General features: G+C 40.9%; 1 protein-coding gene across 1 annotated transcript in view; it reads left to right on the top strand.

Annotated features, from left to right (window-relative positions):
• The window catches only part of LOC306773001 (DNA-binding protein RFX7-like), a 43,133-nt gene that overhangs the window by 876 nt on the left and 17,878 nt on the right, over positions 1-24,379 (top strand). The window contains 1 exon segment of the mRNA XM_079262687.1: positions 8,728-8,761. Coding sequence (XP_079118813.1) covers positions 8,728-8,761 — 34 coding nt within the window.

Below are 24,379 nucleotides of genomic sequence, written 5' to 3'. Positions count from 1 at the left end.
TCAGTTTAATATTTTACAAGTTGATAATATTTAAATGACTAATCTAGAAGTAAAAGCCATTTTCAGATAAAAATATAATTTAAAAAAAAGCAGTGTTTTCTGAAATTTGGTCTAGAAAGATAGCTTTAGATTTGAAGTTTTCAAGTAAACATGTATCTGAAAGCATAGATTGGAGTGCTAAACTGGACATTAACAATCCCCATTTTTTCATCATTCTTTTGACTAAGCGGCTGCCTGTGTTGGAGTCACTACACTGCAGTAATATAGTATACAGCAGCATATGAACTGAGTATTGTGTGAATAAATGTCCAGGACAGTTTAGAAATCAGCTGCTCAGCTCCAGAGGAATGATCATCTAGTGTCTGTGTTGTACAGTGGAAATATGAACAATTTAAAGGTTAAGGAATGGGACAGTATAAATAAAAAAGCAACATTTCAAAATAATCCTTATATTAGCATAATTTTCATTTGAGTTTAATATGTGGGGAAGGACACATGAAGTCTTTGGGTTTCAAACCCAGGGCAGCGTGCAGGGCACACTTCATTACACAATTATGTTTAATGGACTGTTTGAGAAAGACGGGGAAGAAACTTTAACTATTATCTCTTTTAATGTAAATAACTGCCCCATTTCCTCTAGTATCCTCCAATACTTTTTTCCCTGGAGAAGAAGGGTGGGAGTCATCTGCTCCTGTTAGTTAAAGAACTGATCAGCTCTCAAGAGTTCCCTTATTTTTAAGGGTAAACTCTTGACATGTACAGTGGCAATATCTAATTTCATGTGTACCTAAGGAGGAAAGTATAGTTGTAGATGGCTCCTTATTTTGCTAAGATACAAACAATAGAATAAAACACTAGAAGACCTACAGAAGGAAAATTACCAGGACACTTTTCATGACACACTGTCATTCTTCCCACAAAGCTCTGTTTTTTCTTTCAAATGGCGTTTTGATTACAAGATTAAATATTAATGACCCTGCAACTAAATACTCTGAACATTCATGACAGCATTTAATCTTTTTCAGATTGCTTGTGTGCTTTTTATTAATAGATGAGCATCATTGTCTTACAGAATAAAAATGAACATTATTCATATACATGTGAATTTTTTATATCAACAAATAGTTTAATTGTTAGGATAATAATTAACTAGTTGATTTCCTTAATAAAGCCTTAGTTTGACACTCTAATTGTTATCAATGTCATTTTAACAACTCAATTCAAAGGAGCCTAAATAATAATACAAATACATAAAAGAGTCTCTTTGTTCTTGTCTCCTAATCTTCACCCTGAGTGAAATGGGAATCTTGCTTCATAACTTATCTTCAAGTCTCTTCTGATTCCTGAAGAAGACAGAGCTTTGTTATTGGGCAACAGAGCTCGTTGGTTTTGGGCCTCACTTTCACCTGACGAACAAGGCCATTTTTGTCAGCAATCGTCTCCACAATTTTCCCAAGTGGCCATGAATTTCTTGGTGATGTATCATCCACAATTAGCACCATGTCACCAACACAGAAGTTTCTTGCAGGTGTAGTCCAACGCTGACGTTCTTGAATCTTTGTGAGAAATTGCTTGCACCAACGTTTTCAGAAGATATCTGCCAGGTATTGAACCTGTTTCCATCTGCGAGTAACGTATTGTCTTTATGAAACAGTCCTGGGGGTAACTCAGGCTTGACCTTGAGCAACAACAGATGATTGGGCATTAAGGCCTCTAGGTTATGGAGGTCTGGTGTTGCCTTTGTGATGGGCCTACTGTTTATGATTGCTTCTGCCTCACAAAGTAAGGTATGAAGACCTTCTTCATCCAAACGTTGTTCCTTTACTACAATATTGAGGATCTTTGTTATTGAACAGATTATTCGGTCCCAGCTTCTTCCGTGGTGAGACCCTGCTGGTGGGTTAAAAGGCCATTAAACACCTTTCTGTTGCAAGGGCGTCTCAATCTTGCTGGTGTTCCATTCCTTGATCAACTTCTTGAGCTCACTATCAGCTGACTGGAAGTTGGTTCCGTTGTCTGAATACATCTCTCTGACTTGTCTTCTTCTGGTGAGAAATCTTCTGAGTGTGTTGAGACATGCATCTGTGTCTACTGAAGACGCCATTTTTTAGAATCATAGCTCGTATGGCAAGACAGGTAAAGATAATGTCATATTTCTTTACTTGTCCTCTCCCTCTTTTAACCTGAAAAGGGCCAAAATAATCAATCCTAGCTCTTGTGAATAGAGGATCATCGGGCAGGCATTTTGGAAGATCTGCCGCAAGTTGCTTGGCAGCAGTTCCATGTTGTCTTTTACAGATGACACATTTAGGCAGGAACTTTCTGATGACTTCATTGGCTCCAGGGACAGAATCTTTGACGTAGTTGAGCTAGCATGTGATTCCTTCCAGCGTGAACTGTAGATTCATGGATGTGTCCCAGCACAAGCTTAGTGATATGCAACTCTTTAGGCAAGATGGCTGGCTGTTTGGAATAGTGAAGTATTGCAGCACGGCTTAGCCTTCCAGCAACTCTTATGACACCATCTTGGAGCACTGGATTCAACTTATAGAGTGAGCTACTTTTCTTTACCATCCAACAATCCTTTAGTATAGCCAAGTCTTCCTTGAAACTTTGCCTTGGACAGTATTTCACAATTTCCATTTTTGCTTCTGTCAAGTTTTGGCATATTAGGTTCTTTACTTTGAAAGTTCTCTTGAACTCAATCATTCAATCTTCTTCTCCTAACATCTTCAGTTCCTTTCTTTTTGCTGTCAGTTCTTTGAGCAAATCTTTCAGTTTCAGAAACCAGGCAACATCACGTTTCAACTTTGTCTAGGAAGAGTAGTGGCTCATCAAGTAATCCATGGAATATTTGGGCTCATGTGACTGGATGACATAAACCTGAGCCCCCCTTTTGATGTCTGGATTGTTGATATCCAGCATCACAGGATCTGGATTTGTGACTGGTCTTGTGAATCAAGCAAGAAACTTGGTCTTAACAACCAGCTCTTGTTTCTCAAAAATGTTTCAACTGTCTGTCCTTGTGAGACACGATCAGCTGGATTCAGAGCGCTACTGATGTATCTCTATTGTGATGTCTCAGAGTGCTCCAGAATTGACGAGACTCTGTGAGCAACAAATGTCTTGAATCTGGCACTCCCACTCTTCAGATACCGTAACACAGCTGTGCTATATCTCCAAAACACTGATTCATGGAGCTCCAGCTCAAGTTCCTTTGTCAGAAGCTTGTCCATTTTTACAGCAACTGTAGCTGTAGTCAGTTCCATTCGTAGGGTGGTTGGAGACTTTAAAGGAGTGACCCTCATTTTTTCCATAACCAAGATTGATTGAGTTTCACCAGCTGCAGAGTGCAGTAGCAAGTAGCTTGTTGTTCCATAAGCATCTTAGCTTGCGCCCGCAAAGTGATGAAGCTGGGCATAGACTAGTGTACCAAACTGCTTCGACTTGAAGCATTTGTCAGCTCAAACTTCTCAAGCTCTGGCAGACTTGAGATCCACTTTTGCCAGCTTTTAACAACACTGTCTGGCAGTGCATCATCCCAGCTATACTTCTGTCAACATAAAACCTGCAGGTTTTTTTGCAGGGAGTATTACTGGAGCGAAAAAGCTCAATGGGTCAAAGATGGAACTTAGGAGGGAAAGCAGGCCTCTCCTTGTATGTGGTCAATCTTTGAGGTTGATCTTGAACCTGAACTGAACCAACTTGGCACTCCACTGGATACCCAGTGCTCTTTCCACTGGTGAGATGTCTTCGTCTAAATCCAAATTCTGAAACCCTTGTGCTCTTTCCTTCTCCGGAATAGAGTTGAGAAACTTCCTGCTGTTACTTGACCACTTTGTCTGTCAAAATCTACCCTTTGCCAGCATGTCCTTCAATCCAGTACATAGGTTGATAGCTCTATCTTCATCAACAGATGACTTAAGACAGTCATCCATAGGGCTGCACAATTAATCGTTAAAGAATCGCGATCTCGATTCATACTTGTATACGATCTCATTTTCAAATGATGACAAATTTTAAAAAAAAAAGACCACGAATGTACCGCATTTCGAACTGGGACATGACCTGTATCAAAACAAGCGCTCCCTCTTTCTCCCTCAACAAATGACAATGGTGGATCTGTATACTACATGACGCAGATGCCGGCTGGTAGGAAAAAACTTGGCGACTTTCTTGCGAAATGTGGTGACTTTCCAAACCCCCTTGGCGACTTTTTTTTGTTAAAAGCGACTAGCGACAAATCTAGCAACTTTTACTGGAGTTATTGGAGACGTTTCTGGTGTTTTGGTGACTGACTTGAAAGCACATATTCTTTAGCAGTTACTGTCACGAACAAGCAGCGGGACCCCCTCCCCGTCCTAAAGCACTCACAGCCAGCCAGTCTCACAGTCGGCTCCGGCTGCTCCTCAGAGGAGCAGAGAGGACACCTGCACCAGTACAGTCAAAATGAATAGTGCATGTGCAAATCCACCGCTGATCCCACCCTGGCTTACAGAGTGGGATGTAAACTAGCATAATTTCTGTTGTCTCTATTTGGTCCATTTAGATTGTTAATGTCCAGTTTAAATTGGCCATTAGTGTGTAATGTAATGGACGTCGTAGGAGAGAGGAATAATCTGGGAGAAACAAAAGACGAGTCAAAACCACCCTAGATAGGTTTAGTACTATGAATAAACTCTTTTCTGTTGTTTTTTTTAAAGTTTTTTTTAAATTTTGCCTTTGAAATAGGCTATCACTTTTTTAAAAAAGTATGTTTTGAATACCTTTAGACCCACATTGCTTAAATCACTTTTGTCCTCCATTGTTAAATGTCAGAATATCATATTTAACCAAAGGACCGCTGTGTGAAATTTCTAGCTTCATGTCCAGCCCTCTTGTTGTTTATATTTTAAGAAACATACCTACCACTCATCACCTTATGCACAGAAAAAATATTGTTCAAAAATGTTACTATTAAAATTATTCAAAGGTTATGTGTAATAGAAGACAAGAGAGATATTTACTTTGTTTATGTTCAGTGTCAACTGTTTGCAAAGTTGATGTGCTGGTAATACGTGCAATAAATATTTATAGTGGAAAAAAATCGTGAGAGAATCGTGATCTCAATTCCAAGTAAAAAAATCGTGATTCTCATTTTATCCAGAATCATGCAGCCCAAATGCTTGTTGAATAGTATGTTTTGTGCCTGATTGTCCACCTTCAGTTGCAATGATACCATTCACTTCTTGAGCGTACTTGTATTTTTGCAAAACTTCCATCTTTGCATCAGATTCATCAAGGGCAGTCTGCATTGCATGCATTTCCTTTCTAGCCTTTATTGCAGCCTCTATTTTCTTTTACTGGGCTTCAAACTCTGCCTCTTCCTGCTCAATGGCTAACTTTTCCTGTAAAGCTGCTGCCTTAGCCTTTAACGATGCCCGCTCTATTTCTACCTTTAATCTGACTGGAGACGATATTGAGACTGTGCTCCCACACCGCAGACCTGCTGTGACGTTTGACAGTCAACTTTGAAGAGGCAGACCTTGAATCTGCAGGTGATACCTGTTTATCATATTCTTAAGCCTGAACAGCACATTCCAATACATCCTACATCCATTTCTCACTCTTCCAGAAGAAATAATTTATTACCTTATTCTTCGGATCAAACCAGCTCCTTTGATTAGCTACAAATTCCTCCTCACTCATTAATTTCTCCAAATCTGAATTTACGTCCGAAAACTACTGATGGAAGCCATTGAAGTCAACACGAGGCTTATTTTCAACAGTGTCAACATTTTCATCATCTTCCATTAATTGTTCAATATGATTCATTAAGCTAGTTAACTGTGATAGCTTGGTTGGATTTGTTCATTTATGCGTTCTTCTAGGGCCTTCGCAGTCATTTTTTCTGTATGTTTTCCAATGTCCTGCTCCCCCATGACAAGCAAAAGTTTCACATTTTATCCACAAAAATGTCAAAACACCAAGCAGTTTAACACCCAAAAATGTGTTTCACTTCGTCCTTCAATAGAAAAATTATCCTTATTATTTACTTGCATATTTCGGTCTTTCTGTCCTCCGTAGACTGCTTTGAATTAACATCCAGCAGAGTTCCGTCTTTTTACTTGGTTTAATTCCACCCTTTTCTGAGTTTGTCAGGCTATTCCACAATTTTTATTCCTTGAAGAGCGAGTTTTTTGACTGTTGTAGTTTTCTTAATAAAGCCTTAGTTTGGCACTCCAATCACTCGTAATCCACACAAAAAGCAAAAAAAAAAAACTCCAAAGTATCCACAGGATTCAGCTGAATAGTTTACTTGAAACTTTGACAATAATTTGTTCAGCAGTTCTCCAAAGTATTAAAAAACAAAATTAAAAAAATAATATTTACAAGAAATTAAAGATATTGAGAGGTAAAAAAAAAACTGTGTGGCTCTCCTCCACACTTGCCTGACTGTCTGCTCTGGTGCCGAGCCAATCTTATATGCAAAACATCGTGGAGTCACAGCATCCTCTTCTAAACTACAAGCCATTCTTACATTAATTTAACAAATCATAATCAAGTTATAATAGTTTTAAATAAGATGAAATGTTAAATATGTTGAAAATAAATACAAATTCTTGACATTCCTAACTTAAATTCTTAATTAACAAAAAATGTATTTAGGCTCCTACAACTAGCATATGTTGCTTTTTACAAAAATTCAAGAATGCTGACTCAAAGACTTGTGCATAAGTATAATAAAGTAAAGCAAAGTCGATTTTAGTATTACAAAGGTTTGTGTAAGAAGTTAATTGTGTCTAATTAGAAGCTAATTATAATGCACCGCTTGTGTGAGAGTGGAACTGCTGTATGGTTCATATGACAAATCACCTTCTGCCTTTGACTACAAGTGTGTGCTGCATCTGTGTTTACAGTTGTTCAAAGCCATTATCTGACCTTTTATTTCTGACTAAACCCAAGAGCTATCATTTAAATATCAAGCAGTCTTAAAATGCCAAAAGGCTCTGTGACCAGAGCAGATCATAGTGCAGATGACTGCAGGAAATACCACGTCACTAGGCATGTACCACCTTATCAATAATGTTTCAGGAAATTGATTGTTGGTTTTGCTTATTAAATGTTAACTTCTTAAGAAGACCAGAACATGAAAATATAGATTTGTCTACATTTCTTAGAGACTTCCTGTTTGCTGCATGGCAGTTGTAATCAAGGTCAGTACATTCATTTGCGCCTTTCTTCATATGAAGTGTTGGTCAGCAGTGCCGTGCTGCTATGGCAGCATTTACTGCTTCTTTTCATTCAAGGTTTTAGACCACAGCATGAACTACGCCTGCATTCAACTGTGATTTGGTTTGAACAATTTGTTGCATCAGTTCTTTATTTTCTGATCTAAATCCTTGCAAAAAGTTACATCAGGTATAATTCAGTTCACCTGCCAATACTGCCTCACAAACAGCTTAATGACGAGGTTTCAACACCAGGAAATCCTCGGCCCCCTGGTAACAGCGAATTAAAGTGAACCGTTCTTGTCATGGCTTAAAGCATCTAATTCTGACCTACCAGTGTCGTCAAGCAAGAGTCTTTGGCAGGCTGGCATGTCAGTGGATTACAGATGAAACCTTCATTCATTCAAGTCATTTATTCATCTCCATTACTACTTAAATCTAAATGAAAGCTTTTGAAAAGGAGCATGCAGTCTGTTTTATCAGCGTTGTTGTCGTTCATTCTTATTCTCTGAATGTTTTCAGCCAGTTCCTATTTTGCTCTATACCTCTTAACTTTTCATGTGTAGGTTATATAATACAGATAATGCCAAACATAATGGATAAAACATTCATCAACATGAATTTCAAAGATGGACGGAGCAGTGTTGAGAAGAAGACAGGCCTGGGAGGCCTACAGAAGTGAGGTCTCATGCGTTGATCGAATCAGTCAAGGACCTCATTCAGTCTGACAGAAGGGTGGCAGTGTATGACATTGCAACTACTTTTCTGTTGGAACAACACACAAAATTGTCCACGATGACCTTGGCTACTCTAAGGTCAGTAGGTCCAACATAAGGCCCCACACAGCAGCCTAAAGGGTGCTGACTATCAATGAGCTGGGCTGGGAACTGCTCCCTCATTCCCCTTACAGCCCAGACCTTTTCCTTCAGACTTTCACCTGTTTGGTCCCTTGAAAGCGTTCACGAGAGGCACAAAGTTTGAAAGTGGTGATGAAGTCAAAAGTGTTGTGAGCGACTGGCTGAGACATCAGTCCAAAGATTTTTAACACTGAGGGACTACGGAAGCTTGTGCACAGATGGGAAAAGTGTGTAACAGTGCTGGGAGACGACGTTGAAAATTTAAAAAAAAAAAAAAAAATTAAGTTTCTATCTGTATTAGAAGTCCTTATACCAAAAAATTTGCCTTATTTATTAGATGACCCTGGTACCATACATAAGTTCAACAAAAGGGTAAAAGTATATTACTTTTTAGATGCAAGTGGGTTGAAACACTGACTAAATATCTGGTTCCTTAACTGATGGAAAATCTGTCCTAAACAATGCATGCACAAAGCCTGTGTCTTTTCTATTACACATGACATGTGGTCTTGCTGGTGGGATACATGACCTGAGAGATGCTGAAGGGAGGGTCATCTCATGCCAAACATTCCTCTGCTTTATAAATAAATACTGTTTAGACACAAGAGCTCATATTACACCAGCGTCATACTAATTTATACTTTGTCTGTATTTTGCAGCAAATCTGTCCAATCAAAAGTGGAAGACATTCTGGTGAGTGAACTTGACATGTTTTATTCTTTACCTACAAGGTGAATAGAATATTTTTTGTTTTCTTTTTTAAAATATCCTCAGTCAGTAACTAGAGGCTCCAGCATGCCGAGCATGTTTATTTTGCTTGGTAGTCAATCAGGAGTTAATGCCCATTCATGTTCCCTTACATACGTAAATGGAAACGTTGGTTTCAAACGTTGTCATATGTCACCACCCTCATACTTCTATGCATCTTTTAAGTTAAAATTGTTTTTAAGTCAGTTCATGCACTAGTGGGCTGCTCTGAGTTCAGAGTTCACTTCTGCATTTTGACACTGGTTGGCAGCTGTAGTTGCAGACACACTCTTTTAAAAAAAAAAAAAAAAAAAAACAACTTTATTTGCATCAAAGTTCCAAAAATATAGTCTTATACAAACCCGTCATGGATTAACAAAGGCATCATATTATAAATTGATAATCATTAATAGCTTGTGATTGGATGACAAGCCTTCAAACCAAATGCGGATTGGACACTGAAAAAAAATCTTCTCAGCCATTGGCCAGTTTTTGCATAATGAGCTGCAAAGTTCTTCATCAGCACCTATTAATAGTGACACAATCTTCTGTCTGTATCTTTGTGGAAGTGTCTCATAACAGCCATGTACACATGGAGAAGTTCCTACATGTCTTTGTCTGTGCTAGTTTGAAACTAGCCAGTTTCAAATAATTTCAGGGTGGTATTACATGTTTTATTGAAGCTGCCTCCATTCACACTGTGTCAAGTTGCATGATTGCGCTAATTTTTCCCAGTTGGGAGCTGCAGAAGAGTCTGTTTGTTACTGTTAGTATCTGCAAAGACTTTTGCAACTTATTTAAAAAGAAAAGAGGGTAACCCTGTTATATCAAGTCAGCTCAGTAGTAGCCCTTTTAGGCATTGGTGGGTGGAGCTTTCCAACATGCCTTGCGGATTCTCTTGCTGTTTGCACCAGTTTCCAGTGTCCTATACATTGCAGCCAAATAACACTGACTACTTTCAGTCTGTGCCTTTGTGGTAGGGTCTCACGACAGCCATGTACAAACAGAGATGCTCCTATATCTAACTCTGATCTGTGCTGTTAAAACCAGCAAATGTCCATATTTGATGTGTTATTAAATTATAAGTTTAATTAATGACAAAGACCCTTCTTAATTGTTTGCCTACCAGTTAAAAAAAATGTGCTTTTTGTCATTTGTCATTAATTAAACTTGTAATTTGATAACGCATCAAATATGGACAGACTGGACCCTACATGTTCAAAAAACTATCTAATTATGATTGTAGTTATTTTATTAGTTAATTTATTTTGAAAATATTGAAAATCTTACATACTCCACCTTTAAAATGGTCCATGCAGACCGCAGTAGACAATACAGTGGAAAGCTAAAGGGTGGTGGAATCGCAGTGCTGGTTAACCTGAGTTGGTGTCATCCTGGACATGTTACTGTCAAGGAGAAGATATGCACAATGGACATTGAACTGTTAGCTGTGAGCCTCTGTCCATATTATTTACCCAGAGAGTTTACCTTTGTTATTCTGGTAGCGGTTTATATAATACCTGGTACTGCACCAGACACAGCCTGTGACATCATCAGCTCCGTTGTTGCTCGGCTACAAACACAGCATCCAAACTCCTTCATGGCGATCTCCGGAGACTTCAACAACGTCTCCCTCTCTGCAACTCTACCAACATTCCAACAGTTTATCAGCTTGGACTTATTTTATGCAAATACAAATAATGGTCGTCACGTGGGTTCACCGAGGAAGATGGACGCTTGAAAAAGAGCTCCGATCAAAGCCCTCGAATTCGCTATTTTAATTTGTTTCTTTGGTACCAAACGGTCAATAGTAAGCGACCATAAACATTTTTGGTTGGTGCAGCAGCTGTTTTGAAGCGAATAATGGAGACTAGGGCAGCAGCTAAGCAAGGTACGGGAGCTAGCAACGATACGGCTAACCTTAGGCCTGCTAGCCAAACCATGGACTCCGGTGTGCTAAGTGAAATGCAACAATCTCTGCAGAAAGCTATGGAAGAAATGGCAAGAGTTGGGCAGCTTCTGACCACCCTGCAAACAGATGTATGTGAAGTGAAAAGGGCTAATACAGAGCTGCGCAGCGATATGGATGGGGTCCTATTGCGGCTGAACGAGGCAGAGCGCCGCATTTCCGAGCTGGAAGATGACAACAGAGAGCTCCGCCACTCTGCAGATAAAAGCACTAAAAGATGCGTGGAACTTCACCAGGCTATCGAAGACGCGGCTAACAGAGACAGGCGTCAAAATCTACGTTTGATTGGAGTGAAAGAGAAGATGGAAGATGGAAAAGTGGGGGAATGTGTGCGCAACATAATCGCCGAGGTGCTTGGTGTTGAGCTTGACCCAGTGCAGCTACAGCGCGTGCACCGTACCCCAGTACCGATGCCGGAGGACCACAAGGCTCCGAGGCCTATCATCGTGAGGTTTTTAAGCTACCTGGAACGGGAGCGAGTCCTGGCAGCCGCGAGGGAGAAGTATAAGAGGAAGGAGAACATCATCTGGAAGGGATGTAAGCTTTCATTTTTTCCTGATATGACCAGGGAAACAGCGGAAAAGAGGAAGAAGTTCACCGAGGCTCGGCAGAAGTTACATGCGTTGGATGTGCGTTTTACTCTGGCATATCCAGCCGGGCTACGCTTCACATGGAGAGGTAAACGAATGAAGTTTACCGATCATCGCCAAGCCATGTCCTTTTTAAACAACAACGATGAAGAGGAAACAACGGAGGACACGGCAGCGGAGCAGTAGTAGCAGTTGGCTTTCTGGCAATTACAAAATTACTCTTAAACTTCACAGTTTTGTTGCTCGCATTGAGATTTTGGACGTGGACATATCAGACAGTCTACAGTGAGTAGTCTTTTATTTTATCTTTTTTTTTGCGTTTATATGTTTACTCACAGGAGGAACAATAGCATCAAAAGTGTTCAATTTATTATATCTCTCCTTTGAATATGTGAATTTTTGATACAGATGTAAGTGATATATGTACACTACTCTTTCGAGCTGTTTTTATTTCATGGTTATATTTTATTAATGGCTTTTTGTGGCCGTGGGCCAATTTTTTATTTTATGATTACTTGGTAAAAGCTACCAAAGAAGAGTTACGTTATGTTTGGGATGGAGGGATATAGGAGATCTCTGAGAGCGACCACTCGTGTGTCACATGGGCCGTGTTTATGGGAGGTTTCTCTCTAGAAAGAGAGTTTTGGGGATGTTCAAAGTTATTGGTTCTTTTGTTTGTATATGTCAGTTGTTATTTCTGTTTGTTGTTTTTTCTGGCACCGAAATTTTGGCACAATTCACTTTTTGCATGGGCAGCAAGGTCTATTATTATATTATGTAATTTATATTGGCTAATTGTATAAAGGTGACGTCCTGGAATGTAAATGCTCTTCAGAATCCTATTAAGCTTAAAAAATGTTTAGCTTATTTAAAATCACAGCGGACACAAATAGCTCTCATACAAGAAACACATTTGTCAGATTCAGAGGCGCTCAAATTGAGACGAGATTGGGTTGGGCAGGTGTTTTACAGCTCATATACAAGTAAGAAGCATGGTGTGGCTATCTTAGTACACAAAAAAGTAAATTTTTCCTTTATCAAAGAACAAAAGGATTCTGAAGGCCGAGTGATATGTTTGGAAGCTGAAATTAATGGAGTCAAAATTAATTTATGTAATATTTATGCTCCCAATATCGACGACGCAATTTTTTTCCATAAAATAAACAAAATAATGGGAGACATATCAGGTGATAACACAATAACTGCCGGTGATTTTAACCAAGTTTTAGATGCAGCAATAGATAAAACCGCTTTCTCCAGAAACAAACCGAAAGATAGAATGGCTATTAAATTAATGATGAAAGACCTTGGATTAGTTGACATATGGAGGACTGTCAACCCAAGGGATAGAGAATATACATTTTATTCACATAAGCACAAATCACACTCTAGAATCGATTATTTTTTAATAAGTAAAAATATGGTTGAGAATATTTCTGATTGCACGATAGGACCTATAGCCTTAACTGATCATGCCCCTGTGCACCTTGGTGTAGTTTTGGAGCCAGACCTTGTCAAAAAGGGTAGATGGAGACTCAATGTGTCTTTGCTTCAAAGCCCTAATTTTTTGAAGTTATTGGAAGACGAGTTGGATAACTTTTTTGAATTTAACATGGGTTCAGAAGAAAGGATTGCCACAGTTTGGGAGGCATCAAAAGCTTACATTAGGGGTAAGATTATTGCTTATGCCAGTAATAAAAAAAGAGAACAGTCAAAAAAGATTTTAGCTTTGGAAAGTGAACTAATGGAACTGGAGAGGAAGCTATTATTACAATATTCAGATGTTACATTGAAACATATTTGTGACTTAAAATTGCAGATTAATGAAATATACAATAAAAAAGTTGAATATGCTCTATTTAGACTTAATAGCAATTTTTACGAGAGTGGAGAAAAAGCAGGACGGCTATTAGCAAGACAGCTTAAAAAAAAAGAGGCGAGCTATACAATCCCTGCTATTAAAGATGAGACAGGTGAACTCAAGACCAGCACTGGTGACATAAATAAAGTATTTTTAGAATTTTACAAGAAACTTTATGAATCTGAGGTAATATTTGACAAACAGAAGTGTGATGATTTTTTTTCAAAATTTAACCTGCCAAAACTGACTACGGACCAGCAGGAAGGTTTAGATAGTCCCATTACTGTGGAAGAGGTGAAAAAGGCTATATCTCTAATGAAAACGAGAAAATCACCTGGATTAGATGGGTTTCCATCAGAATATAAAAAGTTTGTGGACAAATTGGCTCCTATTTTAACAGAAGTTTATAAGGAATCCTTTTCATTGGGAAAGATGGCAGATACATTTAATGAGGCTCTGATCTCTCTTATTTACAAAAAAGAAAAAAAAAAAGGATTCCACTGATCCAGGTAGTTATAGGCCAGTGAGCCTGATTAATGTAGACTGTAAAATATTGACTAAAGTTATTGCCCTTAGAATGGAAAAAATATTACCATGCTTGGTTCATTCAGACCAGGTAGGGTTTGTGAAAGGTAGAACATCATCCGATAATATTAGACGTCTTCTGCACCTTATGTGGCTAAACAAAAATAATCATACTCCAGTTGTCGCTTTATCATTGGATGCCCATAAGGCCTTTGATAGAGTAGAATGGAGCTTCCTTCAATATACTCTTAGAGCATTTGGATTTGGAGAGGGCTTAATTCGATGGGTGAGTGTTATCTACTCAGATCCTAGGGCGGCAGTTTTGACAAACGGTTTCATGTCTCCATTTTTTAGCCTGAAGCGCGGGACAAAGCAGGGTGACCCGTTAAGCCCCCTGTTATTCATTTTATTCCTTGAGCCCTTGGCAGCCACAATTAGAATAAACAAGAATATTGGAGGTGTTATACATAGTTCGGAAGAGCACAAAATGTTTCTCTATGCTGATGATATTTTGCTTCTTATTAGAGATCCTTCCTCTTCTGTTCCAAAGGTTTTATCAACAATTGAAAATTTTTCAAAACTATCGGGCTATAATATTAACTGGCAAAAGTCAGAAGCCATGCCGATATCAAAGGGATGTTTCCAACCTCTTCTTTCTCCATTCCAGTTCAGATGGGTGCCTGTGGGAATGAAATACCTTGGTGTGAAGTTGTGTTCCGAGTTGACTAACATCATCTTGATAAATATAGAACCATTGCTAAAAAAAAAACTGAAAACAAATTTGGATAAGTGGAAATTACTTAACCTTACTTTGTGGGGTAAAATTAACACTATTAAAATGCTGGTTGCTCCACAGTTTAACTACATATCAATGATGATACCAATAACAGTAAGTAATGCCTTTTTTAAACAATACAATTCACTAATCAAGGAATTTCTGTGGAATGGTAAGAAAGCGAGAATTGGAGTAAGAAAGCTCACAGCTTTGAAGGCTTGTGGAGGCCTGGCCCTCCCAGACCTGGAGCTGTATAATCTTGCATTTGAAATGAATAAATTGTCTAAGCATTGGAAAGGGGGTTCAAACTTTAGGTGGGTTAATATTGAAAAGAAAATTGTACATCCCTTTAATATCATCCAGTTTCTTTCTCAAAAATCAACAAATTCAATACAACAGAATCCAATCTTACAACACTCTCAATGGGCATGGGCGAAAGCCCATAAAATGTTAGGACTCTCTCCATATAAACAGACTTACTCTTCTGTCTGGAATAACCCTCTAGTGCGTATTGGAAAGTCTCCTATTTTGTGGCGGAAATGGCTTGAACTAGGGGTGCATAAAATAGGTCATCTGTATAGAGATAATGACTTTATGTCATTTAGTATGTTAAAAGAAACGTTTAATTTGACTGACAAGGGAGACTTTTGGAAATACTTGCAGGTTAGAAGTAGTGTGGGCTCAGTTGTTAGCCTAAATCAATTACGGACAGAGAGTACATTACAAGAATGGTTGAATAAGCCAGGTAATGTTCAGTCGGCATCAATGTTTTATAAAAATCTTTTGAGTAGTAAAGCCACAATATGTGATGGTCTAAGATTAACATGGCAAAAAGATTTACATACTGAAATTAGTGAAGAGGTGTGGAGCAACATTATTTCAAATTTGGGTTGGGCAACTAGAGACGCTAGAAGCAGATTTATTCACTACAAAACTATTCATCGCTATTATTTTACTCCATCAAAGCTTTTTAAAATCGGACTAGTACAGAGTGATACATGTTGGAAATGTGGAACTGATGTTGGGACATACCTTCATTGTTTCTGGGAATGTCCTCTGGTCTTTCCATTTTGGATGGAGGTTATCAGCAATTTGAAAAAATGGACTGGCTTGCCTATCCCAGCAGTGCCACAGTTGTGCTTGCTGGGAGACAAGACAATTATGCCATCTACATTTACAAAGGAAATGTTTGGATTTGTGGTGGCTGCATTTGTAGTGGCGCTCAGATTGATTCTACGGATTTGGAAGAGTCCTCATAGACCAAAAATTGAGGATTGGATCAAACTGATGACTGAGACTGCTGCATATGAGATCTTTATTTCTAAGGTACATAACATCCAGGACAAAGCTAACAAAACATGGACTTTCTTCATGTCATTCCTTAAAAATCAAGACTTTGCTGTGATTACAATACCATGATTGTGCCATTACTTTTATTTTATTTCATTTTATTTTTTATTGTTGTTATCATTGTTTGGTTTGTTGATTGAGAAATTGAAAACACTCAATAAAAACCTAAATAACAAAAAAAAAAAAAAACAACAAATAATGGATACAGTTGTTCTGCCCTGCCTCCTTTAGGAAGATCTGACCATAATCTGGTTCTTCTCACCTCCACCTACAAGCCCATTGTTCAGCAGCAACCGGTCATCACAAAGACTATCAAAATCTGGTCTGCTGAAGCTGAAGATGCTCTTAGAGGAGGCTTTGAGGCTACAGACTGGAACGTCCTCTGTGAACCTCATAGAGACGATATCAACGCCATGACTGAGTGTGTGACAGATTACATAAACTTCTGTGTGGACAGCATCGTCCCAACAATAACAATGAGGTGCTTCCTCAATAATAAACCCTGGATCACCAGTGACCTGAAAAAGCTGCTGAACATCAAAAAGAAAGCCTTCAGGGATGGAGACAGGGAGTTATTGAGGGCAACACAAAAACAACTTAAAACACAAACTAAGAAGTGCAAGGAGGACTACGGGAAGAAGTTAGAAAGTCAGCTCCAGCAGAATAATGTGATGGATGTGTGGTCTGGAATGAAGAAGATCACCGGCTTCAAGTTAAAGGGGGACCAGCCTGATGGAGGTCTGGACAGAGCTAATGAGCTGAACATATTCTTCAACAGGTTCAGTTCACCCCCTACCTCCAGCCCAACTCACCACACACCCTCCATAAGCCCACTGCTTTCCTGTCACGCCTCCAATCTGTCACCCTGCAGCTCAGTCATGGACCAGAACACAGCTTCATCTCCCTCCACATCAGGACATCCTGAGACCTCCACCTTGTTTGTGTCCTGCAATCAGGTTATGAAGCAACTTGAGAAACTGAACCAGAACAAGGCTGCAGGTCCAGATGGTGTCAGTCCCAGAGTTTTCAAGACCTGCTCAAAACAACTATGCCTGATTCTCCAGCACCTTTTCAACACCAGTCTGAGACGAAATAGACTCCCAGTGCTGTGGAAAACCTCCTGCCTTGTTCTAGTGCCTAAAAAAACACAACTAGCTGAACCAAGTGACTACAGACCAGTTGCCCTGACATCTCACATCATGAAAGTCCTGGAGAGACTTATACTGGCTCACCTAGACAAGCAAGTAAACAACTTTCAGGACCCATTACAGTTTGCATATCGTAATGGACTTGGGGTTGAAGATGCCATCATATACCTGCTCCAGAGAGCACACTCTCATCTGGACCATTCAGGCAGCACTCTGAGGGTCATGTTCTTTGATTTCTCAAGTGCTTTTAATACCATTGAGCCTGCTTTGTTATGTGAGAAGCTCCATAAATTCCAGGTGGATACCTCCACAACCACCTGGATCTATGACTACCTTACAAACAGACCACAGTTTGTGAGACTGAAAGGTTGTGTGTCTGAGATGGAGGTCAGCAGCACTGGTGCACCTCAAGGAACTGTACTCTCACCATTCCTTTTCACACTGTACACCTCAGACTTCCAGTACAACTCTGAGTCCTGTCATCTGCAGAAATACTTTGATGACTTTGCAGTTGTGGGGTGTATCAGGGATGGACAAGAAGCAGAGTACAGAGAACTGGTCAGTCAGTTTGTTATATGGTGCAGTGACAATCATCTAATATTAAATACCAGCAAAACAAAAGAGATGATTGTTGACTTCAGGAGGAACAATAATAAACAAAGCACTGTTTCCATCCTGGGAGAGGAGGTGGAGGTGGTAGAGGAATGCAAGTATCTTGGAGTTCAGCTGGACAACAAACTGGACTGGAAATTCAACACTGACTACATCTACAAGAAAGGTCAGAGCAGACTGTACTTCTTAAGGAAGTTGAGATCTTTTAATGTCTGCACCAAGATGTTGCATATCTTCTATAAGTCTGTTGTGGAGAGTGCAGTCAGCTTTGCAGCATCTGCTGGGGTAGTAGCATCAGAACCAGAGACTTGAAGAGAATCAACAAACTGATCAAGAAAGCTGGTTCTGTGCTTGGAGTAACTCTGGAGCCACTGGATCTGATTGTCCAAAGGAGAATGCTGCACAAGCTGATGAAGATGATGAAGGATTCTTCACACTCTTTCCACAACACAGTGAAGAAGCAACAAAGTGTGTTCAGTGAGAGGGTTCTTCAGGTCCGATGCAAGACTGGAAGATGCAGAAGATCATTCCTGCCAGCAGCCATCAGTCTCCGGAACAGACCTCCTCAAATTAATTATTATATACTACAATATTGAATTTCACTTTGGGGACTAATAAAGTATTTTTCATTTATTTACTTTATTGCCTTCAGCTGTGCTGCATTGAGCAAAATCTGAAAAACTGCAGAAGTAAGACAAAGTCTACATGGTTCCAAAACAATGTGGAGAAAATTTGCAAAAAGAAGACAAAGTGTTTCATTCAAGGTGAAAAATAAAGACAATTTTGAAAAAATGATATCTTCTATGGTAAATTTTTTTATCTAAATATTAGTGGCCTGGAGGTTGAATAAGAGTGTGGGCCAGAGGAGTGTTTAAGCCTTGATTGTAGATCTACAATCTAGATTAATCTATCTATCTATCTATCTATCTATCTATCTATCTATCTATCTATCTATCTATCTATCTATCTATCTATCTATCTATCTATCTATCTATCTATCTATCTATCTACAGATCTATCTGCCCTTCAACTGTTGTGACATCATGCCTGCTGCCAATCCTTAAGAAATTCTTAGTTTGCAACACTTAAAAATGTGTAGTTCTTTTACCAAATATGCTCTAACAACTTACCATTTTCAGTATCCGGTACATCACAATCTAACTTTATTGTCTTTTTTGCAACACTTTGGCACACCACTTTTTCCTACTAATGAAAAGATATGCTATGCTTTCAACACATCAAAACAATCATATCATAATGAAATTAAAAATCTACACCATAATTTTAATAAGCTGCACCAATGCTCTATGAGCAGTTCAAAAATTTAAAAGTGCTCCCTGAAATTGCCACTAGAGCTCCCTAAAACTATCACAACATCATGCCTCTCACTAATCCATGACAAATTCATCTTAGTTTTCACCACTTAAAAATTAACAGGTTTTTCAGTAACTTCAGTGACATCTTAAGCTTTTTTTTTTTTTTTTTGCATTGTACCTCAGTAATTACACACACATTATCACATTCACACTTCACAATTCTAGTTTGGTACTTACTTTGCTTGTGTGTCAGCTGTACAGCTGGACAGCTGTACATCGACTCCTCAATTTCTGGTAGTATTGCTCTGCTTTTCTGGGTCAAGTAACAGATAACTAAACCCCTTGAAAACAGACCAATTGCAAAGTGTTTTCGAATGATACATTTAGCCTTATAAAACCAAATTTATCATATCTGATTCATACAGTTTCAGAGATATTTTGAAATATTTTATGGTAGAAACTTTGCATAAAATCCTGTTGAACACAGTCTGATACTTGTCTTCTGCCCCCTAATGGATACCAGGAAGCAGAAGATTACTACAAAATTTTGACATATCACATAGTGATAAATAGTAAAAATAAAACAGAAAAAAATTAATTGTTAAAAAAAAAAAAAAAAAATCAAATTCAGTTAAATGAAGACTTCATACTTAAAAAAAAAAAAAAAATTCACCCCAGTTTTTCTTAGGTTGGGCTTTAGCGGATTAATTACAGCCGCTTCCCTGTGCACCTATCCTGTATCTCGGATTTGGCGAAGCAACTGCTTGACCTCATTGAACTTTGGGAGAAAGTCATCCTCTAAATGGTGGATGGATATTTCAAAGTTTTGCCTTATTTGCAGCAGTCATCCTAAAGTATTTGCATTATCGAACTGTCGATGTAGTTAGCCAAAGTGGTTAAATCATTTATTGTGCAGCAGCTGCTACTTTGCTGTTCTTTTGCGAGTTCTAGAATCTATGACTCATCTCCTTCACAATCAACAGTTCACACATACAATGAGGAGTGACGATCAATCAAATCGTGAACAAATACTTATACAATTTTGGTGTACGCACAGCTTGCCAAAATACCTGTTGTGTTATAATGCAAGTGTGGATGTGTAACCACTGAGAGAGATGGTTGAAATGGAAAGATATTTTTGATCACTTGTGTGTTGCTCACTAAACAAGATACATGAATGCCATAAAGTTGAGACAAATGGAGAATCCATTAAGCAGTTCTGTCCAGTCTTTTAACAGGCCCAAACGTTTGCAGTTGGCCTTTACCACTCTGCTCTTTTTTAATAGTTTAAAATCTCCACTGATAGATAAACTGCAGTCTTTTTTACCCCATAAGATAACAGAACCTGATGCAAAAGAGCCTGATGTTCATTTTTCTGTTCACTGATGATTTATTACACACAATGCCTGTATTATACACACAGTGAAACTCTGCAACCAACTTGTCAGCAAATGTGGCCCCAAGCATTTATGAGAGGCAAGCTTTTGTCAGAAGTGTTGCAGTTTGCAGCCACAGATACTTCATATTTAGTCTAAAGTCTTCAGCTCCAGCTGTTGCTGACTCAGATGGTATTGCCACCTCCTTCTAAGCCAATTCTGTAAAATTCTCTTTAAATTTTATAGAGGAACTAGGTAATTTTCAGTGACACAAACATTTACTGGTATAAAGGGTTCTCTTTCAAAACATTTGTTTCGTGTCTCACTATGGGAACGCTCTGGGCATGACCTCATCAGAAGCATGTATTACACTCTTCCAGCCAGGATTGGCTGGGGCATGTCTGTCAGTGCCAGGGAGGGCGGAGACCCCTTCCCTATTAAAGAGGCTGGCACTACGCAGGCAGGTTATTCGAAAACCTCTTCTCGCTACAAGCAGAAGTATTACCCAATCTCTCTCGACTAGCTGTCGCCTGGGGACTTAGCTTAACTGTCCACAGACACAGGTGCAAACTCAGCCGCCGGGCGCTTTGTTCCGGGCTGGTACAGTACATCGAGGAGGGAAACTTGACCTCACAAGTCTGTTGCAAAACAGGGGTGTGAGCAGCTAACTGCTAAGAGTAGCAATACCTCTGGCATTAGCTAACTAGAGTAGCAATACTCCACCTAGCATAAGTAGCAATACTTAACCTTGAGCTAACGCTAACCTCCCAGGCGACCGTTAGTGAAACCTGAGTAGCAATACTCCCGCTGTGCGGGCTACCAAAAGAGCAGCAGCAACGCTTCTCTCACCGAGCCACACCAGGCTAACCGCAGTCGTTGCCGACCGCACCCCAGTCCCACAGCCAAACTACCCCGCTATCAGTATGGAAACAAACAGCGTGCCCACTGAAGCGGAGGAGAATTTGCCCCTGCGGGAATAAAATTTCAAGCTGGGACACCCACCTGCTGTGTGTTGTGTGCCTAGGTTTGAAACACGCCCAAGCAGCGCTTGAGTCCTTGGAGGTGTGCTCTCACTGTAGCCGGTTCTCCCTCAAGTTGCTTCGCCGCCATCTGGCTCGTCAGACGAACCTGTCCGGCGGCGACCCTGTGATGGTTTCTGTGGCTGTTGGCCAAGAATCTGCGAACCACATGGCAACGCTGGCTCCAGATGCAGAACCTGGAACAAGCTGGGGTTACTTGACGCTGTTGACCCGTTGCCACTGGACCCAGTCAACCACGGCCTCACGGCTGGTCCGCTGGACTTCCCCATGGCGGAGGAGGAGGCGGCTTTGGACGCAAGTTCGGAACTCCTCATCTCCGACAAGGATGAAGACGACTTCCCAACCTTTAGACTCCCTAGTCTGGCTGTACAGCCCCGGAGTGTCAGTCAGGTCGGTGAGGGAGCTTCATCGTCGGCCGCTTTGGATCTGGACCTGCATGACGTGTGCAAACGCGCTGCAGCGAAACTGAATATCCAGTGGCCAGAAGTGCAGGCTGAGGCTAACCTGTCCCGTTACGATGGGAAAAAGCTGCCAAAAGCTAAGCGCACGGGCGGTCGCGGTTGCGGAATGCGTGCGATTTTAGACCTGCGGGTTCTAAACAAGCATCTCAGGAAATACAAATTCAGGATGCTGACGCACGCCGCTCTGTTGCGCTTCCTTCGCAAGGACGATTGGTTCACATCAATCGATCTCAAGGACGCATATTTTCATATTCCCATATATCCGCCACACAGGGAGTATCTGAGGTTTGTGTTCCAGAACAGGTGCTACGAATTGCTCCCGTTTGGCCTCTCTCTGAGTCCGAGGGTGTTCGTCAAGTGCACCGAAGCTGCAGTGATGCCCTTCAGGAGGAGGGGGGTCAGAGTGGCCACATACATAGACGACTGGTTGATCGCAGCGTCCTCTCGCCAGGAAACGGCAGATCACACGAAATGGTTATTGGACCATATGGTGGATCTGGGATTCAAGATGAATATGGAGAAGAGTGTTCTTCCATCTCAGAACATTTCCTTTATAGGTCTGTCTCTGGACTCAGTTCAAGCCAGAAAAAGGCTGACTGCGGAAAGGGTAAAATCTCTGACAGACTGCCTAGCACTGTTTCACAGAGGAAACCTAGTATCGCCCAGACTGTGTCGGAGGCTGCTTGGGCTGATGGCATCGGTGCTGGTGGTGGTCCCGTTGGGCCGCCTGCACATGAGGGGTGTCCGCTGGGTAGCATCTCAGAGGCGGAGCCCTTGCTCCACACACAGGTTACGGGTCTCGGCAGCCTGCGCAGCTGCATTGCGCCCTTGGAAGGGTGCAGACTTTCTGACTCAGGGTGTGCCCATGGGAACCATACAGAGCAGGAAGGTGATCACAACAGATGCCTCCCTCTCAGGTTGGGGGGGCATCCTGGAGGGAAGAACTGTGAACGGGACGTGGAGCCCACACATGTACTCGGCCCATATAAATTACCTGGAACTGATGGCTGTGTTCTTGACACTCTCAGGCACAGGGGAAATTTTTCACCCTCATCCAGAGAGGTTGGATCTATGGGCCTGGCCCGTGAAGGGTTCAATCTAGGGTCTGCTGGACTTCCTCAAAATGTCATTGAGACAATCCAAACGCAAGGGCAACCTCTATAAGGTCCCTTTATGGATGTAAGTGGTCTATCTTTGAGAAATGGTGCTCTGATTTGCAGGAAATACCTTTTCAGTGCTCTGTGGCTGTGATCCTAACTTTCCTCCAGAATCTGGTGGATCAGGGGAAAGCTTTTTCAACCATCAAGGTGTATTTGGCAGCAATCTCAGCTTTGGTTTTGACGGAAAGACTGTGGGTCAGCATCCGTTTGTGGTTCGGTTTATGAGGGGGGCTCGGCGCAAGCTGCCTTTTGTGAAGCCCCTGGCACCATCATGGGACCTTCCTCTGGTGTTGGAAGCTTTAACGAGTCCACCTTTGAGCCATTGGATCAGGTGGATCTCAAAGTAATTACATTGAAGACTGTCCTATTGTTGGCACTTGCTTCAGCTAAGCGTGTGGACGAGATCCATGCACTCTCAGTACATCCGTCATGCACAAAGTTTTCTGCTGGGGACAAAAGGGTGAGCTTGCTCCCCAATCCCGCTTTCTTGCCAAAGGTGTTGGGGTCGTGTTCTCCAATAGACTTAGTGTCCTTCAATTCCCCGCCCTTCTTGTCTGAGGAGCAGCAGCGGTTACATACGCTTTGCCCGGTGCGGGCTTTGCGTGTCTATATGGAAAGAACTAAAACTTTTAGAATAAGTTACCAACTCTTTGTGTCATGGGCCCATTTGGGGAAACCGGTTCCCAAACAACGGCTGTCTCACTGGATTGTTGGTGCGATCGCTACAGCCTACAGTTCTGCGGCCCCCACAGGGTTTGCGCGCCCACTTGACCAGGGGCCTCACCACTTCATGGGCCCTGTTCCGGGGAGTATCCATTCAAGAGATCTGTGCTGCAGCAAGCTGGGCCTCATCTCACACTTTCACGTGGTTTTAGGCTTGATGTCACAATGCCACCGCTGGCCCAATCTGTACTCAGTCTGGTTTCACCCACACTGACAGGATGCGAGTGAGAGATTCTGTTGGACGAGGGTCTCCTGTGACCTTCTGGTTATGCAATCCGGGAGTAAGTATTTTCCCATAGTGAGACACGAAACGAATGCTATGAAAGAGAACTTTAGGTTACTTGCATAACCCCGGTTCTCTGAGTAGCATGAGTGAGTGTCTCACCAAGCCACCCTCCTTGCTTATTCGTAGCGAGGAAGAGGTGAGCTTTTCGAATAACCTGCCTGCGTAGTGCCAGCCTCTTTTATAGGGGAGGGGTCTCCGCCCTCCCTGGCACTGACAGACATGCCCCAGCCAATCCTGGCTGGAAGAGTGTAACACATGCTTCTGATGAGGTCACGCCCAGAGAGTTCCCATAGTGAGACACTCACTCATGCTACTCAGAGAACCGGGGGTTACGCAAGTGACCTAAAGCTTTGATGTAGTTTTAAGAAACTT

Source organism: Telmatherina bonti (genome assembly GCF_933228915.1).
Source record: "Telmatherina bonti genome assembly, chromosome: 1".
NCBI classification, from domain to species: domain Eukaryota; kingdom Metazoa; phylum Chordata; class Actinopteri; order Atheriniformes; family Telmatherinidae; genus Telmatherina; species Telmatherina bonti.
The sequence above is the reverse complement of the archived record's forward strand: the minus strand, read 5'-3'. Positions and strand labels throughout refer to the sequence as shown.